The sequence below is a fragment of the Berghia stephanieae genome, chromosome 4 (genome assembly GCF_034508935.2).
Source record: "Berghia stephanieae isolate SIO BIC M18660-M18661 chromosome 4, UCSD_Bste_1.3, whole genome shotgun sequence".
Lineage (NCBI taxonomy): Eukaryota > Metazoa > Mollusca > Gastropoda > Nudibranchia > Aeolidiidae > Berghia > Berghia stephanieae.
Window position 1 is genome coordinate 53,474,621 of NC_088363.1, and position 27,430 is coordinate 53,502,050.

General features: G+C 37.3%; 2 protein-coding genes across 2 annotated transcripts; both read left to right on the forward strand.

Annotated features, from left to right (window-relative positions):
- Positions 1-147: 147 nt before the first annotated feature.
- On the forward strand, positions 148-10,983 carry LOC144971800 (uncharacterized). Its single transcript, XM_078912876.1, has 5 exons — positions 148-228; positions 4,079-4,213; positions 7,088-7,124; positions 8,559-8,627; positions 9,005-10,983. The coding sequence occupies exons 1-5, from the start codon at positions 148-150 to the stop codon at positions 10,945-10,947; spliced, it is 2,265 nt and encodes a 754-aa protein (XP_078769002.1). The 3' UTR covers positions 10,948-10,983.
- On the forward strand, positions 6,325-27,161 carry LOC144970818 (mothers against decapentaplegic homolog 9-like). The gene is made up of 8 exons (XM_078910875.1): positions 6,325-6,498; positions 14,329-14,482; positions 15,229-15,492; positions 16,204-16,383; positions 16,988-17,146; positions 17,646-17,861; positions 23,855-24,015; positions 24,439-27,161. The coding sequence occupies exons 2-8, from the start codon at positions 14,341-14,343 to the stop codon at positions 24,676-24,678; spliced, it is 1,362 nt and encodes a 453-aa protein (XP_078767001.1). The 5' UTR covers positions 6,325-6,498; positions 14,329-14,340; the 3' UTR covers positions 24,679-27,161.
- Positions 27,162-27,430: the final 269 nt, after the last annotated feature.

The window sequence follows — 27,430 nt, forward strand, 5'->3', positions numbered from 1 at the left end:
TTTATTTTGATGAATTTCTTAATATGCAATATCATATAACAAAACTCGTGTCAAAATCTACATTTTATTTTAAGGTCTATTAGTCATATCCGAAATCTTTTAGATGAAGAAATTTGCAAGATGCTCATTAATTCACTTTTTGCTAGCATGCTAGACTATTGCAACTCCCTTCTCTACGGGCTTCCAAAGAGTTTGGTTGCAAGACTGCAGTTATTACAAAACAGGGCAGTACGAATTGTCACCCATAATAATTAAAAAAAAGAATGAGCATATAACTCCCGTTTTGGAATACCTTCATTGGCTGTCCGTGGAGAGGAGAGTGGATTATAAACTAGCATGCCTTGCCTTCAAATGTCTTCACAACACTGCTCCAGATTACTTAGAATCACACCTTACAGTCCATAATCCAAGTCGCTCCCTCGGGTCTTCTCAGTATTATTTGAAAGAAAAATCCCTAAAACTAAATTCTCTGAACGATATGTTTGTTGCCTTTTCTGCTCCAGCTGTGTTTAACTGATTGACTACTTATACAAGAAACTGTCAGACCTTTGATACCTTTAAAAACATTCCTCAAAACTGAGTTATTTAGATTCACCTATCAAATGAATCCTTGATATATTATGTGTGTGTATGTATGTGCGCATGTGTGTGTATATGTATATGTTTATGTTTATGTTTAGGTATGCACATTTGTCTATGTATGCGTATATGTGTATATAATATGTATGTAATGTGTGTTGTGTGTGTGTGTGTGTGGATGTGTTTGTGTGAGTATGTGTATATTTATTAATTTGTTATTGCCATTGTGAAGCGCTATTGAGCATTGTAAATGGATAATGGCCCTATATAAATTTCCCATTACATTACATTACATTACATCATCGCTACAACCACCACTGCCACCACGTCATCATCGTCACTACCACCACCACTACATCATTTTCATTACCTTCCTTACAATAATCACCACGAGCACATCATAATGATCACTACCACCATTACTACAACTACCACCATATCCTGGGTGGGGTTCCTGGCCTCCCATAGTGGACAGGGTGGCACTTACTGTGTCTTCTTTCCCCTTATATCTGTTTTCCAATTTGCTTTCTGTCTTTGTCTTGGAATGAGATGACTTGGTTTTGCCCTTGGCCAGGCCGTCGAGCTTGGCTGGGAGGGAAACAGTTAAATGCATAGTCATTGTTTTAGGAGATGATTTATTTCCTTGTAAATCATCTCTCTGTTATGTATTGTTATATTATTTGTTATTCTGAATTTATAATGTAAGCATTTTGAGTGTATTCCTCTTCGTTGATGGTTTGGTCAATTCACAAAGCTGATAGATATACTTGCCGTTCGTGATTTCGACAAAACAAAACAAAAATAAATTAAAATATTTTCCTGGGTGGGGTTCCTGACCTCCCATAGTGGGCAGGGAGGTACTTGCTGTGTCTTCTATCCCCTATATCTGTTTTCCAACTTGCTTTCTGTCTTTGTCTTGGAATGAGATTACTTGGTTTTGTCCTGGCCCTGGCCTGAGTCCTAGCTGGGAGGGAAACAGTCAAATGCATAGTTATTGTTTTGGGAGATGATATTTTTTTTCCTTGTAAGTCATCTCTCTGTTATGTATTATTATGTTTGTTATTTTTAATGTATAATGTAAGCATTTGAGTGTATTCCTCTTTGTTGGATTTTGTTCTTGTGTCCGGATGAGACTTATAGGTGATCGCAAACTAAGTACATTGATGGTTTACTCTTGGAATCTGCATCTGATCCCTATTTGTTCCCAGTTCCCCTTTGTCTTCCTTTCTCTTGGGTGCTTTAATTGTAATTCTAGAACTTTTTACTATCCCATTTTCTTCCTTTTTACTGGCGCTGATATAACCTAAATGTGTTGCAAGCGCCGTAAAACCCTTTAAAAAAAAAAGAAAAAAAATATTTGCAGGGATAGAAACATCTCAATGCAAATATTCTTTACAAGTACTAACGTAAGTCATTTCTTTAAAAACTTTTCTTCCTTTTGTATTTACTCTATAGCATATATATCTATACGTCATTTTCTTATTCTGATTCTGGCACCACCTTATACTGTTACTGTTAGCAACCACACCAGTGGGTGTTAAACTGCAGGATGACAAGACTTTATTGCGGTTTCGATATGACCATGACAAATGTCAATCAAGCGACTCTTGTTTCAATGCTTGTTTGTTTGTTTTTTTTTGTTTTTTTTTTTAAATGATAATTTTTGATGCTGCTGCTATCAGAGACATACTGCCACAAGTTTTCAGTCTGACGATCCTCTTCCAGCGGCGATAAATGGAGGCAGTTGGGTCTTCTATCTCTCTTCTGGAACGAGGCGACTAAGTTTTGCCCATAATTCGGTCGGGGTCCTTTTCCGTTGGATATGATCTTGTCCTATTCTGTAAAATGGTTGTTTTCCCCATATAAGCATAATATTAATACTAGTCATTTCCTCTGAATGTCTATCCCTCTTCCGGAACGAGGCGATTTGGTTTTTGACCATACTTCGACTGGGGACATTTTACGTGAGGGAGACAGTTGGATGTGATCTTGTGCCACTCTGCGAGATTATTGTGTTCCCAAGTCTGCAAGTCATTCCTCTGACCGTTAATTATTAGTTATAGAAACCATCTGCCTCCCGTTTGGTTGGCATTCCATATCGGGTCGGGCTGGGAATATATATTATTGCTGCTGGGATAATGCACTGTGTATCTAATTGCCCTTTGTGCCTTCCTTTATCTCTGTTGATAATCTGGGTGGGGATCCTGACCTCCCATAGTGGGCAGGGTGGTACATGCTATGTCTTCTATCCCCCCATACCCGTTTTCCAATTGTTTCCTGTCGTTGTCTTGGTATGAGATTACTTGGCTTTGTCCTGACCCTGGCTGGAGTCCTTGGCTGGGAGGGAAACAGTCAAATGCATAGTTATGGTTTTGGGAGATGATATTTTTTTCCTTGTAAATCATCTCTCTGTTGTTGCGGGTGGTTGGATGGGAGCATCACCCTTGAATCATATACCTATGATGTTCGCATGGGTGTACGATCCGATAGTGATGTCGTTTCTTCTTCTATTTACTAGCCTATCCTGCTTCTTTGGTTTGTGATTGTAATTTTGACAGGGGCTATTTTTTTTCTGTAAATCTTCTGCCTGTTTGTTCTTGGTTATTTATAATTTAGCTTATGATATCTTTAGGTTATGATTTTGATTTACAGTTGTACTATTTTTGTTAGATTGCTTGTTTTTTTGTTTCAGCGGTCTCTCATATAACCTCAATTGTGTTGGAAGAGACCTAAAGCAACAAACAACAAACAAACAAAAAACATCTCTATGTTATGCATTGTATTATGTTTAGTTTGCATATTATATTATATGATTTGTAAACATTTGAGTGTATTCCTCTTAGTTCGGGCCTGTGCTTGTGTCTGGATGAGACTTTTAGGTGATCTCAAACTAAGTACATTGGTGGTATGCTCTTGGAATCTACATCTGTTCCCTATTTGAACCAATTCCCCCTTGTCTCACCTTTTCTTTTGTGCTTTAATTGTAATTCTAGAACTTTTTACTATCCCATTTTCTTCCTTTTTACGGGCGCTAATATGACCTTAATGTGTTGCAAGCGCCGTAAAACCCTTAAAAACAAAACAAAAACAAACATCTGTTGATAATAACCCAAAATTACAGCAAGCACTATCTGTCCTTTTTGTGGTGTGTGAAATTCCCTTCAGGCGCGGAACATCGATCATCCCCTTGCAACAAGTGAAGTCTTCATCAGTCCACATTGTTTGCTATATTATCTTCTATCCTCTTTATACAATTTGTAAATTCCACGCGGCTTTGTGCTCTTGTTCGGGAACTACAGACCATGCCGTCTTAAAGCACGCCGCCATTAAGCACGTTTCGGACTCAAGCACACTAAATGGTTCCTACCGAATTTTGCTATCTAAACTACACGCCTTTAAGTACGGTAACTTCGACTTCAGGCATGCTCCATTACAAGACCGGGTCGGATTCTGATTTGTTAATTGTTATTGTATACACTCCCTCCCACGGAAATTAAAGGAAAGTAAAATTGTCCAAAATACGCTGGAAAATAAGCGACCCCTAGTGGAGTTGGAAGAGGAGGAAGATGAAGAAGTGGAATCGGTGACCAAAATACATTCTTCCCCCCAGCTGTGCAAAACGTCAATATTGCTTGTGAGTTTATGGAATTAACTGGTCTCACATTCAAACTAAATTACAAATTACAAGACCTGTACAACAGAGCATTGTTTCACATCGCAAGCAACTGAATTCTTCTCACCAAAATAAGACGGGGCCCGCCACAACACCAACATTCTCCTCTAGAACAGATTACTCCCTTGTTTTTCAAATTGATTTTTTCTTCAATGATTAATTTTGAAGGTAAAAAATTAAAAAAACAAACAAACAAAAAATAGAAAAACAAACAAAAAAAAACAGAAAAACAAACACCCCCCCCCCCAAAAAAAAAAGCCCAAAAAAACCTTAAATAAAAAAAAACAAAAAAAAAACAAAAAAAAAAACAAACAAACAAATTTAAAAAAAACAAACAAAAAAAACAAAAACAAAACAAAGCAAAACAAAAACCACCAAACCGCACTGACGATTAACGATAAACAATGATACAAGATCGAGTGGTGTTGTGCGATCATGACTTACTAACAAATGGAAATAATTCATGAAATTTAATTCATTTAAATATTTGGATTATGTCTTCTTCGAACTCAAGCACGCTTCGGCGTTAAGCACGCCTATGTCACTTCCTGATGATGGTGATTGCGCTTAAAGGCGGCATTGACTGTATTTGGTTTCAACCAGGCCCTGTTCAGAGTCTAGTTGACTATTTCAAACAAGGAATAATCCCGAGTTCAATCTATCCGCGCTCCTATTTTCTAATAATATGAGATAGATCTATATTTTAACTGTGCTTACAACACCCCACCCCACCGCTTTCACACACACACACACAAAAGACTGTAGAACTGGTTTTAATAGTATGTTTCTCAGTTGTTCGCAATACGAATCTAGTTCGTATGAAACAGTGTCAGACAATGCGACACACTTTTAGATGATTCCGATACACAACAACACAAGGGAAAATGTGAAAAGGCATTTGTCAGTTTAATGTGTCTGCAACACTCTTGAACCTCATGCGCCTACAAAAAAGTCCGGCAAAGGAGTAACTATTAGATGATATGTATTATATTTGCAGTCTCAGTCCTACCACCGTGTTTCTTACCACATATTATAATTTAACATTAAAATTAAAATCTCTTGCAATTGCACTACTAGCCCTCCACATTATAACAGCGCATGCGATCATGGCAAATAAATCAGAGATCACAACAAAACTGGAAGTTGAATTTTAATTTGAAGACCCCTTTTAGAAAGCCACGAGCCGCCACTGCTTTTCAATAGAATGATATATAGGTAATTGGATACAGTACTGTTGCATGGACTGTGTGATTGCTAATTGGCTCCAAGCCATGAAATCAAATTTATTTTCCGAAGCATAATAACAATGGACATTCGCATATATGTTAGCGGTCTAACACTCTCACTCCGCCCACGCCACTTTCCGCTACCGACATTTTTTAAACATTCGTAACCGACAATATAAATGTCGCAGTATTTACACTATGGTGTTACAAGTTTGATGTAGACTATGACTGATAAATTTATCTGTAAAGAGTCTCGAGCCACTAAATCAATTACACATTGCATTTACACCCTCTATAATCATAGTATAAAAGGACTGTTAAAAAGTTATCTTCCGCAAAAATCTTGCTTTTGTTTCTCACGCACTTAATTGCTTGTTATGCTGATTTTTCTAATTGAGGAACTAATTATCACAACTACTCAAACGTATCCCCCAACTTTTTAACAGACCTTGTGATTTGTTTAATTTTATCCCCACTGCGTAATACATATATAATGTGTATTAAAATCGTATTTAAACGGGTCCGATTTCCTCGAACTTTGTGCGTGTGTGTGTGTGTGTGTGTGTTTTGTTTTTTGTCAAGTTTGTTGAATGACGTCATCCTTAGAACAAGGCGCTCCGCTGGGACTTATCACATTATAACAACGTTGTGCAGAGCGTAAGAAAATAATCCTATGGAATTTTAAATATCTGATAGTGTGAAAACTTATAAACAATTGTAAATTACTATGAAACATACAATAATTAATTTTGAAATCCATGTAATACAGTATTTTTTCTTCAAGATTCGTTTAATTTGTTTGTTTTTTTAATCGCGGAATAATTCGAGTATACGGATTTTTTTTCCAAGTGCTGCTTCCCGTCTTACTGTCGCCAGTTTTATCTCTTATTTCAGTGCAGGAATAACTTTATGGACGTTTTAAAGTCCATCATTTGAACTTATTATTAAAGTTTTGTGGTTGGAAGTGAATTAACTTTGGCAATCTGATAGGGACACTACTTGTTGTCTCTTGAAACAAAGGTAAAAATACTATAATCCATCTTGTAAATCTGTGCTGTGCTCGTCTGCTGGTGCATATCCCCCCATTGCCCATCCCCCTTCTCATCGTATACATGCAAAGTGATATGTTTTCTCGTTAGTAAACTATCAAACTGTTATATATTTGTCGTATCCACCGCAATTTCCTTTTCTTATTGTCCAGTTCTAAACAACTGGACATGTCAAAGCAGCACTCATATTGGAATTGCAGCAATCGGCGAGATAAAATCGATTCTCCACCCCTCGTCGTCCGTCCGTCACCATCTCAATCTCAGTCAGTCTCAGTCCCAAAGTTGCCAAGAAGGCTAGAAGTTAGAAGTAGAAGGCTAAATAAGCAGACTCTCCTGCTAGAGATTTGATAGCTCACTTAAATGATTTTTATCCTTTTATTCTTTAAATTCACGAAGGTGAGCAGCAGTTACCAAAACCATCATAACCCAGTTAGTAGATACCTTATTCCTATTACACTTCACTGAACATTGTTTATCATCACTCACTTTTATGACTGGTATCACATTTGAGAGTTCTATACTATAGTCTACAAGAACATTTTGTTTAATCTTCGATACAGGCAGATATCAGCTCTCGTGTGAGTGTGAGCTGCTTCAGTAAGTTGTCGGTTTTCATCTCGTAACCAAAGAATTGGGTTATAAATTTTTTGTTTTTTGTTTGTTTTGTTAATTTATCTTTATATTTATTTATTTGTGTGTGTACATGTGTGTTTTTTGTTGTTGTTTCTTTTAGGTTATATGTCAGAAAGATAAGTTAAGATATTTGAAAGCTTGTTGGTTCTGTATGCAATTACCAAATTCGACTCAGGTCTTTTCTATTTATACTTTTATTTTTTACAATCTTATTCAAAAACATTTTAGAGTTCTCTCGATCAGTATGAACAATTCTGTAAACGGGTTTATGAAAGTGTCTTTCCTTTTTTATTTTTTATTAAATTATATCATTGATTTAAATTTTAATTATTCAAATTTGGTTTAACAAAATGGTAATCATACTTCTCCAGGAACAAGTAAAATTCAAATCGATTCCTTCAGTTCTTCGATGCTTCCTTTTTTTTTTTACAGCTTGACCTAAAAAACGGGATGTTTTGCATTGCGAGATAGTGCACTTTATTCCACGATTTTAATACGTCATAACTTTTTTATGTTTAAAAATTTTCTTTTCTTTCCTGTGCATCATCAACACAGTTAGTCTTAAGTAACTGTATAAAGCAATCTGAATATTGCTCTGGAATACCTGCTCCAATGATTTACAGTACAGAGCGGATTTATAGCTTATTGACATCATGGTCATATATCGACATGACATCAAAGTCCTGAATTTTTTTTTACTATATTATAATAATAGTGAATATGGATCCTTTACTTTATATCATAAATTTTAATGGTAAACAGTTATATCGACATAGTTGTCCATAGATACATAGATATCGTTTATAATGGGTCTAAAAGTAATCAAGAATACAATTTATAATTGGCTAATGATATCCTGCTGTGAGGTAAAATACAACAGCCAATAAACATAAAAACGCAGATATCGCAACCGCAAAATCACAGCCAGTGAAAATGTGAGATTACAGTCCAATGACATCTGCAGAAATACAGGTACATCCAATAAATATCAACAAATGGCTAATTAGTCCTTGCAATGAATAAAAAAAGTCGTCACTTTTTAATGTGACGAAAATTCCTGAATGTCTGATGCGGAGTTAGAGGAGGAGGATACCGCACCATGCGAACCAGTTTCCAGCCATGCCGCTGTAGCAGCTGTCAAGACCCTATGCTGCTTTACAATTTGCACTTGGCCAGGGAGAGGGGTACTGATCATGATGCTGGTACCAGGAATTCCCAATATGACTTACCTATGGGCGCTTTACATCTATACAATCACCCCATTATGTGCGAGACTGTCTACCACCTTACCACGCAATCTGCTTTGCCAATTCATGGTCTCAATTTAGTACTGGGACTGAATGTCCTTAATTAGACTAAGGCTTTGACCTTTTATTGCCTATCTTTCTTATTTCTTAGAGTATATGCAGCACCATCACAGCTTCTTGTATCGAGACATTATCGGCCAGGACAATGCTGTTATTACCTGTACTACATTGCACAACAACATCCTGGGAATGCTTTCATAATTAACACCATTACCAATGCTGAGGACAGCATCAATAATATGATTAATGATCTTAAGAAATAAACCAGAATAACTGAATTTTTAAAAGTTGAATCGGGTGAAATGTCCTGAATGTCAAAATTGTCCACCTTTAAGGGCAACCAAATCATCTAGGTCAACACCCATTGTCGTTATCCTGTATGAGCTATTAGTTTCCCTTTCATTTTTTGGAAGGACTGATATGTCGGCATCACGCTTATATCGATATTTTATCATGGTCCAGACAATGTTGTGATATACCTGCCCCCGATTGTACTTAGTTAAATTTTGATAGATTATAAAATGATCTAAATTAAAGATTATTCATTAACACTATCAAAATTAACTCCGCCATTGCCGGTCCCAAGCCCGGATGAGAAAGGAGGAGGGTTAGGCGTAGGGCCAGCAACTCCACCCTGGAAAACACAAGCCGCTACAGAAACGTCGACGAAAGAAAACCCAACTACTACTGTTCTGGGAGAGGAAGAGTCTTTGCGACACATGACGCTTTGCAGTGAAAGCCGAGAGGAAGCTACAAGGCCGACTTTCCTTCTTTCGACCAGAACCATCAACGTCGGAACATGGAATGTGAGGACCATGTATGAGACGGGAAAAACCAACCAAGTAGCAGCAGAAATGAAAAGCTACAACCTCACACTGCTTGGAATCAGTGAGACCCGTTGGACCCAGTCAGGGCAGAAGAAACTGATCACAGGAGAGCTCTTACTGTATTCCGGGCACGAAGAAGAGAACGCTCCACACACAGAAGGTGTGGCACTCATGCTGTCAAAATCTGCACAGCAGGCCCTGTTAGGATGGGAAGCACATGGACCGCGAATTATCGGAGCTTCCTTCAGAACAAAAGTGAAGAAGATCACAATGAATATAATACAGTGTTATGCACCAACAAATGAACACGACGAAGAGGTAAAAGACAGGTTTTACAACAGATTGCAGAATGTCCTGGCCAAGTATCCAGAGAAAGATGTGAACATTCTCATGGGTGACATTAACGCAAAGATAGGGACAGATAATACAGGGTTCGAGGAAGTGATGGGAAAACATGGACTGGGAGTAATGAACGAGAATGGGGAGAAATTTGCAGACTTCTGTGCTATGAATAACCTGATCATTGGAGGTAGCACTTTCCCCCACAGAAGAATACATAAGGCTACATGGGTATCACCCGACCTTGTTACCGAAAACCAAATTGACCACATCTGCATAGCTAAGAAATTCAGAAGGTCCCTGATAGATGTACGGGTGAAAAGAGGAGCAGACGTTGCATCGGACCACCACCTGGTTGTAGCAAGGCTGAAATTAAAACTGAAGAGAAATTGGATGGAAGCAACGAAAAGAGAGAAGTACAATGTCAATTTGTTGAAAGATCCAGATACCCGAGGAAAATTCAGTCTGACTCTCACCAATATGTATAAAGTATTAAAAGATCAGTTTTTGGAAGAGAGCAGTGTGGAAGATGATTGGCAGAAAGTGAAAGAAGGACACAAGACAACCTGTCAGGAAGTGCTTGGGCCGATGAGACACCACCATAAGGAATGGATTTCAGCCAAAACACTGCAAAAGATCCAGACAAGGAAGCAAAAGAAGGCAGTCATAAACAATTGCCGGACAAGAGCCACAAAGGCAAAGGCACAGAAAGACTTCATAGAAGCCAACAGAGAAGTTAAGAGGAGTGCAAGAACAGATAAGCGCAAATACATTGACAGCCTGGCGGAAGAAGCAGAGAAAGCAGCAGCCAGCAACAACATGAAACAGCTGTATGACATATCAAAGAAACTGTCGGGGAAAAACAATAGGCCCGAGCGACCAGTCAAAGACAAAGAAGGAAACACCATCCTGGGAAAGGAACAGCAACTAAATAGATGGGCTCTTCACTTTGAAGAGCTTCTGAACAGACCAGCTCCGTCGAACGCCCCAAACATCAACCCAGCTGATACAGACCTTGACATCAACTGTAGACACCCGACTAAAGAGGAGATCAGGAACGCTATCAAACTATTGAAGAATGGCAAGGCAGCTGGGCCAGACAACATTCCCGCAGAAGCTTTAAAGACGGACTTAAAAACGACCACAGAAATGCTTTATCCTCTCTTCAAGAAGATCTGGGAGGAGGAAGAAGTACCAACAGACTGGAAGGAAGGGTACCTCGTCAAACTGCCTAAGAAAGGCGACCTCAGCAATTGCAACAACTACCGAGGAAAACGCTTCTGTCAGTGCCAGGAAAAGTCTTTAATAGAATAATCTTGGAGAGAATTAAAAGTGCTGTTGACCCCTCCTTCGCGACCAACAGGCTGGCTTCCGCAGGAATAGATCATGTGTCGACCAAATTGCAACCCTACGCATCATAATTGAGCAATCATTGGAGTGGAATTCCCCGTTGTACATCAACTTCGTTGATTATGAAAAAGCGTTTGACAGCGTGGACCGAGAAACCTTATGGAAAATACTCCGCCACTATGGGGTTCCAACAAAAATAGTCAGCCTGATCCAAAGTTCCTACGAGGGAGTGACCTGTCGAGTAATCCATGGGGGACAACTGACAGATAGCTTCAATGTGAACACTGGAGTCAGACAGGGATGTCTTCTGTCACCCTTTCTCTTCCTTTTGGCGATTGACTGGACAATGAGGTCAGCAGTGGCAGGTAGGAGAAATGGGATTCAGTGGACATTGTTCGACCAGCTCGACGATTTGGACTTTGCAGATGACTTGGCCTTGCTGTCCCACAATCACCAACAAATGCAGGACAAGACAACAGAGATAACAGCAAAGTCATCACAAATCGGACTCAGGGCCCATGAGGGTAAAACAAAGGTCCTCAAAATAAACACAAATAGTAAAGAACCAATCAAACTGCACGAGAGCGAACTGGATGAGGTTGACCACTTCACGTATTTAGGCAGCATATTAGATAAACAGGGTGGCACAGATGCAGACGTAAAGGCAAGAATTGGCAAGGCGAGGGTAGCATACTTGCAGCTTAAAAACATCTGGAGCTCCAAGGTGGTGTCAACCCGAACCAAAATAAGACTCTTCAATTCAAATGTCAAGTCAGTCCTTTTGTATGGAGCGGAGACCTGGAGGACCACGAAGACCACCACCGGAAAAGTACAGACCTTCATCAATAGCTGCCTCAGAAGGATCCTCAAGATTCACTGGCCAGACAGGATCAACAACGCAGACCTGTGGCAGAGAACATCTCAAATGCCAGCAGAAGACGAAATCAGACGCCGCCGATGGAGATGGATTGGGCACACCCTGAGGAAGCCAACCAATAACACCGCTAGGCAGGCGCTGAGATGGAACCCCCAGGGAAAACGGAAGAGAGGGCGGCCTAGAAACACCTGGCGGCGAGACCTGGAGGCGGACATGAAGAGGATGGGACACACCTGGGGAGAGTTGGAGAAGATGGCCCAGGACAGAGGAAGATGGAGGACTGTTGTCGATGGCCTATGCTCCACTAGGAGTGACGGGCAAAAATAATAAATAATAATAACTATCAAAATTGTTCTTGCCTATAAAAAGAAAAAGAAAACAAAAACCGGCTGAATGCTCATATATGTAAAGAAATGCCTTCTATATAACAAAGGGAGATAGTTGTCATACCCACCAAGGTCTCGGGTAGAATGCAACCCATATAATTAAATGATTTATGAGTGTAGGATGGGTGTTGGAATAGGGACTCCCTTGTATTCGCCGTGGGTGGTGTAGACTATGAAGGCAATGAAAGAACGGAGGGTTATCATGTTCCATCAGTGTTAAGACACCCTCATCAATCTTATGCTTCAACCGAGATACCTTGAGATACCCTGTCCTATGTATCGACTTGGGTCGATGTTCAACTGGCAGTCTGCGATTTGAGGTCGAAGAAGGAAGACCTGTACAGCCTGTGTGTTGGCTGGAATTCTGTTTGGCTATGTTGAAGCCACAGTGAAAAGGGCCCAAAGTGGCCAGTATTTTATGTCACACCCGAATATGGGCTCTCAGGCGATATGTGTTGGGCCTGTGTGTTGGCCAGCAATGTGTTTTAGGCTGTATTGTAGCCGAAGTGGGCCTAATATGGCCAGTATTTTGTGTATCGTACCCGGTTATGGGCTCAAAGCGATATTGTGTTTTTGTATTTGTGCTCGTGAAGAGCTGACGGGGCTAGGACATAGCGCCCGGTAAATGCGTTTGCATCTTTGAACTTTGTAATTTTGTCGGGGCTAGGACATAGCGCCCGGCAAATGTGTTTTGAACCCTTTTGAACAATATAATTTTTGAGAAATATGAACAATATAATTTGTGACAGCACCCGATACCTGTTTTTGAGAAATATGAACAAAATACAATGTAATGTTTGTAAAGACGAGGAAATAACACTCGATCTATGTGTTTTATTTTGGAACAATTTTGACTTGTAACAGGCTGGAACACTGCGCCTTGTGTGAACAATTTTGTTAATTAATTTTATTCTCCTTTCGGAATATGAACAGTTTATTTTGACCCTATATGTAATTAATAATTTCATTTTAAGTGGGAATTAATGAAACGGTTGCAACCTGGGTGAAGTATAGTTTATTTTGGTTAAAACTTACATGTATAGATTTTAGATTGCTTTAATACTTTTTACTTGTATTTATTTTTGATTTTTCCTGTCAATGTTATTCTGTTTTGCTCAATGACTATGAGCTGTACCCCTTTCTTTTACTTTAAATAAATAATAATGGCTCTCTTGTCAGATACGTTGTTCTGTTGGTGATTGTAACGTCCACGTCTACCTCTCCACACTTTAAGGTCATAAGCGGCCTTCGCATCCATTGCGAGTTGCGAACGCACCTTGTGACAATATATATGCCTAATTTCAATACCCATCACAAAATTTATTTTATAGTATTTATAGAGATTTTATTTTATTTTTGACAGTGGGTGTTTAAAAATTCTGAGGAATTTCTTTCCAGTAACAAACAAGGTTGATAATTTTGTAAACATTATTATTGAGCTTTTATAATATAGTGCAATATCCACTAAACGTGCTCAAAGCACTTTACAAGGATTATATCTCAATCTGATAAAGAATTATTATTATAAGGATTCCAGTTCAGGAGATCTATACTCAAATGAAATATAAACTGGAAAGTGCAGGTACAACATTTTAAATATTTCTCCATCTAATCGTTGAGAGTCATCTTTACTCAATTTTCAGAAATACAGTTTGCTTATGGAACAACTTAACTTCTGATATCATGCTCCAGAGCTACATTGAGACCATTATAGATGCACTACATAATATCACGAAGCAGTGCTTATGGTTTTCTGCTGAGATCCAAAATTTTGGAGACAGAAGGGACTTCCTCCTTTACATAATTTTTTTGCGAAATTATCATTCACTTCTCATTTCAGTGAATCCTTCCATAAATGTTTTGTCAAGACATCTGATCTATGTGACTATTAATGATAGTTTATCATCTTGGTTGCTGTAAAAACGGAGGTTAAAAGCCATTAAAATAAGGAGAAAAGGCAAATGTTCAAATCTGAGGAAAACATTATTTTTCTTTATATATCAACAGTAATGTGCAGTCCGACTGAATAGTTGGTTTATATTAACAAGAACTACTCTGATAATGTTCCCTCTCTTTATTCAGCACGGCCAAGTCATGACATCTCCCCTGTCTAGTATATTTTCCTTCACAAGCCCTGCTGTCAAACGTCTCCTGGGATGGAAACAGGGAGATGAAGAAGAAAAATGGGCTGAAAAGGCTGTAGATTCACTCGTCAAAAAATTGAAGAAAAAACGAGGTATAGTTTTGCAACTTTTTTAACCGTAAAATATGCATATCGAAATTTAGTGTAATACATTTTTAGGCTTTGAATTGCGTTGGGATGGTTAAATTTAAATGTATTAACTGGGTGGGGTTCCTGACCTCCCCTAGTGGGCAGGGGGGGGGGTACATACTGTGTCTTCTATCCCCTTATATCTGTTTTCCAACATGCTTTCTGTCTTTGTCTTGGAATGAGATTACTTGGTTTTGTCCTGGCCCTGGCCGGAGTCCTGGCTGGGAGGGAAACAGTCAAATGCATAGTTATTGTTTTGGGAGATGATATTTTTTTCCTTGTAAATCATCTCTCTGTATGTATTGTTATATTTGTTATTTTAAATGTATAATGTAAACATTTGAGTGTATTCCTTTTTGTTGGATTTTTGTGCTTGTGTCCGAATGAGACTTATAGGTGATCTCAAACTAAGTACATTGGTGGTAAGCTCTTGAAATCAACATCTGATCCCTATTTGTTCCAAGTTCCCCTTGTCTTACTTTCTCTTGGCTACTTTATTTGTAATTCTAGACCTTTTTACTATCACATTTTCTTCCTTTTTACTGGCGCTGATATAACCTAAATGTGTTGCAAGCGCCGTAAAACCCTTAAAAACAAACAAACAAACAAAAGATCAAGAGATTGGATATGAATAATTCAATGATATGTAATATCTCCTTGTTTGCATGATACATAATTTCATCCATGTAGATATTTTGTACATATTTCAGGAGCACTTGAAGACTTAGAAAATGCTCTGTCATGTCGTGATTCAAACAGCAAATGTGTGACAATCCAGAGGTCCTTGGATGGACGTCTACAGGTGTCCCACAGAAAAGGTCTGCCCCATGTGATTTATTGTCGTGTTTGGAGATGGCCTGATCTACAGTCACATCATGAATTGAAAGCATTGGAATGTTGTGAATTTCCATTTAGTGCTAAACAGAAGGATGTATGTATCAACCCATACCACTACAGACGAGTTGAAAGTCCAGGTATTTTATTATCTTTCCATATGTGTATTTACTGTGAAATTTTGGCCATAAGCTGTTTTTTTTTTAAATGTTATTTTGAATTTTGCTGTATTAAATCATTAGAAACAAGATGTTTTAGATCCAGGCTTTAAAAAAAAAAAAAGTAATTATTAACATCATGCCTTAAAAAACTATTAGGAATGTATGCCTTCCATTATTTAAAAAATATTTTTCTCTTTGATATGTTCATTGACAGTAAGAATTCTGTCTCAAGTTAGTTGGTTTATTTGAAAATGAAGAGTTTTGCACTCTTACAAGTTAATGCAAACTGATATTGAAAAGGACAAAATGTCAACCGAAAGCTAAACTACCAATTACATGCCTAATACTAATACTCCTTGTCACATAGATGTATTTGAAAAAGATTAGAAAGAATTATACCCAAGATTAATTGAGTCGAAATCTGATGAAACTCAAAATGCTCAATCTTGATTATGTCAATCCTTCTGGTATATATTGGAATCTCATTATTTTAAGATAACATGAATATAACCACTGAATTATAATTAGATTTGTTTAATTGAATGAATTGATTACTTATTACTTTGCTTTGAAGTTTTTGATCACTTCAGATTTTATAATCTGAAAAAATATGATAATAATGTAATAATAGAAAATAATCGTTTTTCAAATCATTTGATTTGATGAATTGTCTTTATTATTTTTTCCCAGTCCTGCCCCCTGTTCTTGTCCCCCGCTACAGTGAGTACCCTAATCCCCCACCCGGTGGTCTAGCCCCTTTCCAGCAAGTGTCGGAACCCTCCATGCCCCACAACATGACTTACCCATTTCCACAGCAACATTCACCCCAGGCACCTAGCTCTGGACCAGGAAGTCCTTATGGATTACCGGGTAAGGAGATTAACTGAGGCTATGTGGCCTGGTGGTATGACACTCGCTTTTGAATCAGAAGGTCCTGGGTTCGAGCCTCGCTCGCCACATAGTTGAGTCCTTGTGAGAAGGCTCTTTACTCACATTCTCTCACCGTACTCAGGTGTAAAATGAGTACCTGGCCATTAACAGCATTGTTGCTGTCCGAAAAAATTGTAACATCGCCTAACAGGTGTCATGTCCTATCGTAAATTTTATATGTTGCTGTTGGCCAGGAACCTCTTGTAAAGCGCTTTGAGCACATTTAGTGGATATTGCGTTATATAAAATCTCATATTTAAAAAAAAAACTTCTTTATTTTTAAGATTAATCTCTAAATTGGTGTGGATATTAGGGAGTCAAGCAATTTTTCTCCTCTTTTTCTTTTCACTTATAACTGCATGCACTGAAACTGATTGGATTTAATGTTAGGTTGTTAATGCAACTTTTTTGTAGATTGTTCTCCTTATAGAGCATTCCATTAGATTATAACAACTTTTGTAATGTCTAAAATTGTGCCACCCCAAAGTGCTTATGAATGATATATAAAATTTCATATTTTTACTTCTTATTTTCCTCTTTGCAGCCGACACACCACCCCCAGCTTATCAAGCTCAAGACGACAATGCCAATAGTCAGAATGCCCCCCAACCCATGGATACAACAAGCCACCAGCAACAACAGCCCAATCCTGCCCATTCTGGTCCCCCTGCTCCCCAGCCTCCCCTATCCCTGTCCAAATTTGGTAATCTTTTTTTCATTTTTTAAGATTCTCTAAAAGCTATTTCTACCCTGTTTTTCATGGCCTTGAACTTGATTCTTCTCTTGGTCTTGTTTGAGCAGAATCGCATCTTGATGGACCCTGCATACATTCCTAAAATCTCAGTTAAATGCACCAAACAACAAAGCTTTGCAGTGATTTAAAAGTTGGGAGAAACTAAGATCTCTAGAAATGAACAGCATATTAATGCCAATTTTTTTCATCTCAAAATGTTCAAATTTAGAGATTTAATAATTTTCTTAAAGCTTAAAATAAATTTCAGCTCTATTCCTTTGACAATGAATTGGTAATATTATATAGGGTTTTAATAAATTATAACTCAAGTAAATTTTCAAAGTAAAATGATCAGCTTTATATTGAATTTATTGTTTTTGGTGTTAAAATGCAATTTTGGATTTAGATATCATATTCCTTTTTTTCTCACTTTTTAATAAAATCATTCACACTAACATCTCTTCCTCAGACATCCCAGTCAATTACCAAGAGCCCCATTATTGGTGTAATATTGGTTATTACGAACTAAATAACAGAGTGGGAGAACAATTTCAAGCTGCACCTAATAGCATTGTCATTGATGGTTTCACAGACCCCTCCAAAACAGACAGGTTTTGTCTTGGCCTTTTATCCAATGTCAACAGAAATTCTACAATTGAAAATACACGCAGGCATATAGGTCGTGGTAAGTTAAAGTAGATGGTTGAATCAATTCATATTATTGTGTTTTTGCTTTGCCTTTATTATATACCATGTTAAGACGATTCTTCGACTGACTTTTATTTCATTTTGTAATTTATTGCTATTATTTTGCTATAAATTCAATCGGATGAAAATTTCTAATTGATTGACTCGTCTTATTTTGACAAATGAATTTTGCATTAGTATATAAACTATTGTCTTTACATTGCATCAAAATTGATATTATTGATACTGTTTTAAGGTAGTTCTTCAACGAGTATATACCAGGTGTGAGAAAAAAAAAGCTGGAAAAGATTAGAAGCCTGCAGTCGCAAGACTGTAAATTATACAAGTCTGAAATTTTACCAGAATCAAATGTATGTATACAATTTTTTCCAAAAGAAAATGTGGAAAATTGTTAATTCCACGATTGTTTTAATAACCACTCCGTAAATATACCATATCGAAGATTTCTGACATCATTTTCAAATTTTGATGTCTTTCAATCCATAATTTTGGTTTATGTCTGATCTGTAGGATTTAAAAAGTCCTGATCATTTTGATTTTCTCATGTCTTGAATAGTGAGTCGATCCCATGCTTTTTGAATTGACTCTTTTAACTCAGCATGGAATTCCCCGCCTAAAGATGATGATTAATCAATCACTTAAAAATGCTTTTGTTTAGAAAGAAGCTGTGTTGATATGGTTCACTATCACTGGCGGTCGGTCAATAGAGCGAAGTTGTTTTGTGCCGCCCTATATTTTCCGTAGATTAGCATGTCAACCAAACAAAAAACTTCAATTTTAAAATTTTGATAAAATTAAAAATTTAGCACATACTGCTTTTTGTTTTGAATTTAATATTTGATGACTCGTGCGTCGCTCCGCGAAGGTAGCGTCAAATCGGCATGTTTCATCTTTCCCCCGTTGCCTGCGCGGGGTGACAATGAGCGGAGGGTGTGGTGTGGTGGGGAAGTTTTTTTTGTTTATATGAGCCAGTATTCGTTTGGCCGTCCTGTCCTTATCCTATACTCTGTTGTACCTTGAAGAAAGTTAGTTACCACTCCCAATCTCCCTCCACCCTCCCTCCCCAACTAACTATTGTCTTTCACTGCTAAAATAATTAGGCCAAGACGGCCAATCTAGCGATGCACGCCCTGAGGTCCTACTTGGGATAAATTAAAACCATATCAGTTTTATCACTGAAAGAAGAGGCTTTGCTTCACTTATATATACGGGTGAAGAGAATGGCAATAAATATATATTTTATCATTGTTGGTTTTGCTTAAATATATATTAAATATAAAAAAGAACAGTAAACAAAGTATGCACCGAGAAGAGCCCCATGGTACTATAAATAAAAATCCCTGACCCCACGGAGTCCTTCATCCCCGCACACTCCCAACGATCCCTACTCAAATTGTATTGTGTGCATTGTCTAATAATAGTTAAAATTATAATTATAAAGATGTCGCTGATTGTGTGTGAAGTTAACAAGTGCTTTGCCTTTGGAATTTAATGTGGATTTTTAAATTCACTTATTCTAAAGTTGTGTGTCATACCGTTAGTATTCAGAGAAAATGTATTATCGCTGTTGTCATTGTTTACCTGTTTTTATCTTGAATCATTTTATTTTAAAAAGTTATTTCTGTAATTTGTAACCAATCATGAATCATGTTGATTTTTTAATTGAAAATCGATTCCAACACTTATCCCTCAAGAGAAAATAGTGGTGAAAGATTTAGGTCCACACAAACCAGTGAATTTTAACTTAGTTTCTAACACACCGAGGAGACAGCGCCGATTTAATAATGATTATTTTAAAAATGTTGAATGGCTTACTGCCAGTGAAAGCCGTAAAACGCTTCATTGTTTTTATTGCTTGATTTTTGGTGATGTATGCTATAACGGACAACAGGAGGATTCAGTGATATTGCGCACATCTCTCAGACACTGAAGTAACATTCTGAATCAAATAGCCATGTCACAGATGCTGTTAAATATAAACTTTTCAACGTTGTAGATATAAGAAATCAGTTGGAAACAGGACATGCTGCGTCTGTGAACAGGTGAAAGTTAACAGACAAGTTTTGTCCAAGATAATTGATGCTCTTTTGTGAGTACGTCTCGTTAATATTCTAACACACACACACATACTTCTTCTTCTTCTAGGTTCCATGCCTGGTCCACGCTTCGGATACTGCATGAATTATCTCTCTCCATTCCTCCCTGTCTCTTGCTTTTTCAAACAGCTCTTGGATTGTTAGGTTGGTGAAGCCCTTCAGTTGGTCTATGAGTGTTTTTCTTTGTCTCCCCCGGGCGCGTTTACCAGGTATTTTTCCACAACTTGCCAGGTATTCATTTTTATCTTTCCTTACTATGTGTCCGAAAAAGGATAGTTGTCGATCCGCTATTAAGGGCATTAGTTTCCTTTGTTGGTATGTTTGTTTTAGCACTTCTTCGTTTTGTGTGCAGTATACGATATTCTCTGCATCCTTCTCAAGCACCACATTTCAAAAGCTTCAATGTTCTTTTGTGTTTCTGCATTTGTAGTCCAGCTTTCGCATCCGTATAACAAGATTGGCCACACGTAGCACTTCAAGACTCGGAATCTAATCCCGAATGACATCTGTTTGTTTTTCAAAATGTTTCCCAGGTCCATGAAGGCCTGTTTGGCTTGAGTTATTCTTGCTCGTATGTCTCGGTTACATCTTCCATCTGTTGTCACTATTGAACCTAGGTATTTAAAACTTTCTACGTTGGTAAGTTGCTCGCCGTGAATCGTTATATTGCAGGTGTTGTTGTTTTCGGGGTTTTTCTGTATTACCATGCATTCCGTTTTGGTGATATTCACTTCCATTCCCTTGGCTTCCCTATCTACTACCACTTTGTCAACAATCTTTTGAAGTTGGATTTCTGATGTTGCAATGAGTACCATATCGTCTGCGTATCTTATATTATTTATGTTGTGACCTCCTACTTTTATTCCCTCCATGTTAGTTATGCCCCTCATGATTGTTTCTTGGTATAGATTAAACAGATCTGGTGAGGCAACACACCCTTGACGGACTCCTTTCTTAATAGGAATGGAATTTCCTGTAGAGTTTCCGATTTTGATAGATGCCTGCTGGGTGTAGTATAATGTTTGCATGAGTCTGAGGTCTTTCTCATCAGTGCCAATGGAGTGCAGTTGTTTTAGTATTTCTTCGTGGCGTACTCTATCAAAAGCTTTTTTGTAGTCGACAAAACAGAGGTATAGTGGGGTCTGAACTTGTATAGCTCTTTCACTTAAAACACGGAGGAGGTATATTGCGTTCCTTGTCCCTCTGTCAGGTTGGAATCCATATTGTTCTTCTGCGATTTCGGGGTTAATCTTATTCCTTAGCCTGTTGATAATTATACGCAACAGTATTTTGTTGATGTGGCTTATTAAACTTATAGTTCTAAAATTTTCGCATCTGACTGCACCTGCTTTCTTTGGTATTGCTATGAAAATAGAGTTACAGAGATCTTCTGGAATTTTCCCAGTGTTGTATATATTGTTGAATAATATGTGAAGTTCATCAATTGCTAGATCTCCTAGGCTTTTTAATACCTCTACAGATATTTCATCAGGGCCTGTTGCTTTACCATCCCTCATTCGTTCCATGGCATGTTCAATTTCACTTTTGGTGATGTTTGGTCCGCTTAATGGTTCTTTGAATTTCAGTGGTGGTTCATTTCTATTTGGATCATTGTACAGTTCGCCTATGTATTCTACCCATCGGCTTTCTATATGTTGTTCTTCAAATAGCAGTTCCCCTTGTTTGTTTTGGATACAACTTCCTGCTGCTTTGCTTTTCCTTTTCCCTGATAGTTTTTTATTCTTTGGTGAGCTTGTTGGGGGTTGGGTTTGTATTCTCTTTCGATTTCGCAGCATTTCCAGTCTAGATAGTTCTCGTGTGCCTCGATGCATTTGGATTTAATGTGGTTGTTCAATGTTTGGTATTCTGCAGACCCTCTGTTGCATTTTCGTCTTTCTTCAAATAGGTTTAGAATTTCATTTGTCATCCATTCCTTTTTGCTGTTTATTTGAGCTATTGGTAAATGCTTTTCTGCAGTTGCTTTGACACACTTTTGGAATATATCAAATTGTTTTTCACATTTTTCGTTATCAGGTTCACTTTGGCTTTGTATCATGAGTGCATTTTCAAATTCTTCTCTCATTTTTGTTTGTATGCCATTGTCTTTGCATAACCTGTAATCCCTCTTTATTCTACCAGCTGTTCTCTGAATAGCTTTAAACTTTATCCTTACTGTACAAACAACTGGGACATGGTCACTGTCTACATCGGCGCCTGGGTAGGTTTTGCAATTTAATATGCCATTTCTGAATCTTGATGATACTGCTATAAAGTCTATCTGGTTCCTTGCTCTGTCCCCTGGTGATTGCCATGTCCAGGTTCTTCTTGGGTGTTGTTGAAACCAGGTGTTTGAAATCATTAATTTATTTGTTCTACACCAATCTGCCCAAATGTTTCCTCGTTCATTTCTGTCTCCGAGTCCATGTGGTCCGATTATGTCACCATCTCTGCCTCTGCCAATCTTAGCATTTAGGTCCCCATTACCATAAGGACTTCTTGTGATTTACACATTCGTTTTGCTTTATCTAGTGAATGGTAAAACTCTGTCATATCTGCATCTGTCGCCTCTTCTGTTGGTGCATAAACTTGAATAATATTGGTGTCAACTACAGGTCCTCTTAGCTTAACCAGCAAAACTCTGTCTGAGATTGCTACGTGTCCTTTGTAAAATTTGGTTGATTGTTGGTCTAAGATCATCCCTACTCCTTTTTGGAAAGAGGTTCCACCACTCCATATGATCTTATATGTCGTGTTGTTTTCTTGTTTTGACATGGTTCCCTGCTCTTTCCATCTCATCTCTGCCAGGCCAAGAATATTTATTTGGAGCCGTTTCATTTCTTTTAGAATGTTGTTTAGTTTTCCTTTTTGGGCACAGGTCCTGACATTCCATGTCCCAATTTTGGTTTTGTCACATTTGTTAAATTTATGAATGGATGATGCCAAGTCTGCAAAGATAGATCATCATCAAGCCCTACTGCAACCTCCTCGTGGTGTCGAACGGTAACAGGTCAAGCTGGCCAACTGCAGAGGGCGACAAGAATAGGCAATGGCAAACCATTCTTGTAACTTTGCCGAGTTAACTGCATGAATAAGTCCAAAAAGTTAAACGGTGACAGCGTAAAGAGGAGCATGTTTTCACGGAAGACTGCTGCCTCGCTCGGTTGGGAGCATGATGTTCGTCAGGTCACACCGAACCGTCAGCAAGTTACTAGGCGAAATAAATTTAACAAACACACACATACACGCACACACAAATACACGCACATATGCAATTGCAATACCCCCCTCCACACACACACACACACACACACACACACACATACAAAGTAGGTCAAATTAAGTTAAATTAACTAGACCAATAAAATTTGATTCAATATTTCGGATTTGTGCCGCCTTAAATACAATGTGACCAACCGCCCCTGTTCACTATGGTCACATATCCCTTTTTCAGTTAAATACCATTTTAAAGGTAATTTTCCGTTTATATATTGGTTTACAAAATCCGATTTTGCAGAATTTGGTCCACCTTAAATCAGTAATGTTATTTAAATCGGGTGGGATAGGTCTTTGAAATGCTCAAAATCTGATAGAAGTTGTCATAACATGTGAAGTTATGAACCTGTGAAAAATTAGTTGGCAGTATTTGGTGCAAGATAATAACAGAAAATCAGTTTTCTATAGCCATGGCAGACAGCTCATTTTTGCCTGGTATATTTCCATCATCTTTGGCACTCTACCTTAACATTTTTTTTAGATTTTCACCTGCTTAATTAGCATTTTCCCTTTTAGTTAGAAGACTTGATAATTCATATATGTTTGTCTTTATCAACCTTAATTTGATAAATAGTTTAAAGATATTTTTCTCTTTCTTTAGGTGTTCACCTTTATTATGTTGGAGGAGAGGTGTTTGCTGAGTGTCTCAGTGATAGCAGTATCTTTGTCCAGAGTCGTAACTGTAACTATCATCATGGCTTTCATCCCACAACCGTCTGCAAGATTCCCTCAAACTGTAGCCTAAAAATCTTCAATAATCAAGTATGTCGTTTTAATGTATTTTTTAGCAATATTGTTCCTCTTTTTTTGTTAATTAAATCTTCACATTTTGTGTTAATTTGAAGAATTTTCCGTTATTGCAATGTGACCATAACAATTTGGTTGTCAGACAACCCAAACCATTGCATAAGGTCATAGTCTTAAGGTTATTTTCACTATTCATGATGTGTCTATCAACTATTTTGAATAATTTTAATTTCAAATTCACTTCAGGCGAAATCATCTTATGTTATTACTTTAGCAACATAACCCAACATTCATGAACCAAAAAAGAATCTGATTTAATTTTTTTTCTAGAGCGACCTCTTGAACATTTCTAATGACCTACCAAAAGACAATCTAATTGTAAGGATAAAGAGAACAGAATTATTTACTCTGTGTGTCAAACTTTTCTTTTTGTTTTAGGAGTTTGCCACCTTACTGCGCCAGTCTGTAAATCATGGTTTCGAAGCTGTTTTCGAACTAACAAAAATGTGTACCATTCGCATCAGTTTTGTCAAGGGCTGGGGTGCGGAGTACCATCGACAGGACATCACATCAACACCTTGCTGGATAGAACTTCATCTCAATGGTCCCTTGCAATGGTTGGATAAAGTTCTCACTCAGATGGGATCCCCAATGAATCCTATTTCTTCTGTATCATGATGAACTACTGTTATTGATATGAGAGTCATCATTTTCAAGGGTAATCCCATAACATTGTGTTAACAAACCACGTGGTCCAAGGACGAGAATTGAGTGTTTTCAATTTCAAGGAATTTTGCTCAATTCCTTGTCAAAAGTCTTTTGTTTTAATTTTATTGTTTTTTTTTTTTTTTTGTACTGTCTTGTTATGATGTGACACCAACTGACATAGGAAATTCGTCATAAGCCAAAAGTTACAGTTCTCGTCTTAAGTTTCTGAACATCACCTGTGCTGCATATGTTCATATCAGTTATGTCGATGGGATTTACATATGCATAAACCAGGGTACTCCAGTAAATACTTATGTTTATATTTTTGTGTGCATGTGTTTGTTTTGTTTTTTTTTTAATTGTTTTTTTTTTCTTCTCAATTTGTATAAATATATATTATATTTGTGGATATAAAGTTTATGATAAAAAAAAAATCATTTAAAAAATTTATTCTGTCAAGTGAAAGTAATGCATCTACAATAATGTTTGTAAAAAACCCCCAAAACATCTGAATTATTTGGCAACTTAATGTTGTATTTATCCCAATCAAAGTGTTAATCCCAGTTCAATATGTTGTCGCCATTGGTCCTCCCTCCCTACAGTCTTCCAATAACTTTGAACAAAAGTTTACTTGTGCGCCATTATTACCATTGCCTTTTTTTAATGTTTTAATTTTTAAATTTCTTTTTCACTCCCTCCTGACAACATCTATTATATAAATTTATTATAAATCTATATAAATGAAAATTTTCTACATTAGATTCTGCTCACTCATTTTCATATGTTGATTATATATTAAATTATATTTTATGATAACTGCTGCTTTGATACTAGGTTATTTTTTTTTACATTATTTTCTGCTATGCAAGACAAACTCTTATGTTCGTATTTGTGCATTTGTGGGGTCTCTTTTTACCCCCATTCCTTTTTAAATGTGACCCATTGCCTCAAAACAGTATTATGTCGGGGTGATTTAAGGATGAAAAATTAATTTATAGCTAGAAATATGGGATGTGATAAGATGGATTTTTTTGTGTGTGTGTGTGTTTTTCAAGGGGATTAAATTAGAATTTTTTTTTGAGTTTAAGAGTAAATGTAATTTCTCTAATCATTTTTAAAACTTAAAGTCACTGTTCGTCATTTGTTTTACCCTGGTGTAATACCGGAGTGGCGGGTGGGGTTCCTGACCTTCCTTAGTGGGCAGGGAGGCACTTACTGTATCTTCTATACTGCTATATCTGTTTTCCAACTTTCTTTGTCTTGGAGTGAGATTATTTGGTTTTGTCCTTTCCCTGGTTGGAGTCCTTGGCTAGGAGGGAAACAGTCAAATGTATAAATAGTTTTGGGAGATTATATCTTTGTCCTTGATAATCATCTCTCTGTTATGTATTGCTATATGTGTTGTTTTGAATGTATGATGTAAGCATTTGAATGTATTCCTCCTAGTAGGGTCCTGTCCTGCTGTCTGGATGAGACTTTTTGGTGATCTCAAACTAAACCTACATTGATGGCGTGACTTAAATGTGTTGCAAGCGCCATAAAACCCTTAAAAAAACAAAACAATACCGGAGTGAGGTGATGGGTCACAAATTTTGTTCAGATATTGTTTTACTATATGGTATAACTTAGTAAGTCCAGTTAGGTATTTGATTTCTCATTTTGAAGAACTAGAAACTATTCTTTATACAGTGTTGTCTCTGTGTTCTTTATAAATTTTTTTCTTTCCATGATTTTGAAATGAGTATGCCAGGAATTCTGGGTGGGGTTCCTTACCTCCCATAGTGGGCAGGGAGGTACATACTGTGTCTTCTATGATGTTCGCATGGGTATACGATACGATAGTGATGTCGTTTCTTCTTCTCTTTACTAGCCTATCCTGCTTCTTTGGTTTGTGATTGTATTTTTGACAGGGGATATTTTTTTTTCTGTAAATCTTCTGCCTGTTTGTTCTTGGTTATTTATAATTTAGCTTATGATATCTTTAGGTTATGATTTTGATTTACATTTGTACTATTTTTGTTAGATTGCTTGTTTTTTTTGTTTCAGCGGTCTCTCATATAACCTCAATTGTGTTGGAAGAGACCTAAAGCAACAAACAAACAAACAAACAAAAAACTGTGTCTTCTATCCCCCTATACCTTTTCTCCAACATGCTTTCTGTCTTTGTCTTAGAGTGAGATTACTTGGTTTTGTCCTGGCCCTGGCCTGATACTCTGGCTGGGAGGGAAACAGTCAAATGTATAGTTAGTTTTGTGAGATAATATTTTTTTCCTTTATAAATCATCTCTCTGTTATGCACTGTATTATCTGTCATCAGCATTTTTTGCCAAATTGGGACCTAAAATTTGCCAAAAAACCCCTCAAAATTTGCCAAGAAATTTGCCAAAAAGACCAAAATTTGCCGAAGAGAACTAAGCGTTTCAGTAAAAATTAACACGCGATACAGAAAAAAATATATGTAAAAGACAATTTATTACATTTAAGGAGGCTACATTTATTAATTTACACAATGTAAAGTGAATAGCGTTGTTACAAAGATTTTAAAGGATCATTATCAGTAGAGAGTAGCTTCCCTTGGTTTGGGCCCAGGCAAAGCTGCAACATTTCTCAAGTTTCGAACTTTTTTTTTTCATTATTTTGTTTTCGCTTCTTTTTTTCCCCAAAATTTGCCACGCGATTTGCCAATTTTCCCAAAATTTCCCACGATTTGCCAATTTTCCCA

What these genes read in the sequence shown, in the direction of transcription:
- LOC144971800 (XM_078912876.1), top strand. Translation starts at nt 148, where the DNA reads ATGCTAGACTATTGCAACTCCCTTCTCTACGGGCTTCCAAAGAGTTTG. An exon ending in AGTTATTACAAAACAGGGCA is followed by an intron (nt 229 to 4,078) that starts GTACGAATTGTC and finishes CGGAAATTAAAG; the next exon opens with GAAAGTAAAATTGTCCAAAA. An exon ending in GCAAAACGTCAATATTGCTT is followed by an intron (nt 4,214 to 7,087) that starts GTGAGTTTATGG and finishes TCTTCGATACAG; the next exon opens with GCAGATATCAGCTCTCGTGT.
- LOC144970818 (XM_078910875.1), top strand. Translation starts at nt 14,341, where the DNA reads ATGACATCTCCCCTGTCTAGTATATTTTCCTTCACAAGCCCTGCTGTC. An exon ending in AAAATTGAAGAAAAAACGAG is followed by an intron (nt 14,483 to 15,228) that starts GTATAGTTTTGC and finishes TACATATTTCAG; the next exon opens with GAGCACTTGAAGACTTAGAA. An exon ending in CCTATCCCTGTCCAAATTTG is followed by an intron (nt 17,147 to 17,645) that starts GTAATCTTTTTT and finishes TCTCTTCCTCAG; the next exon opens with ACATCCCAGTCAATTACCAA.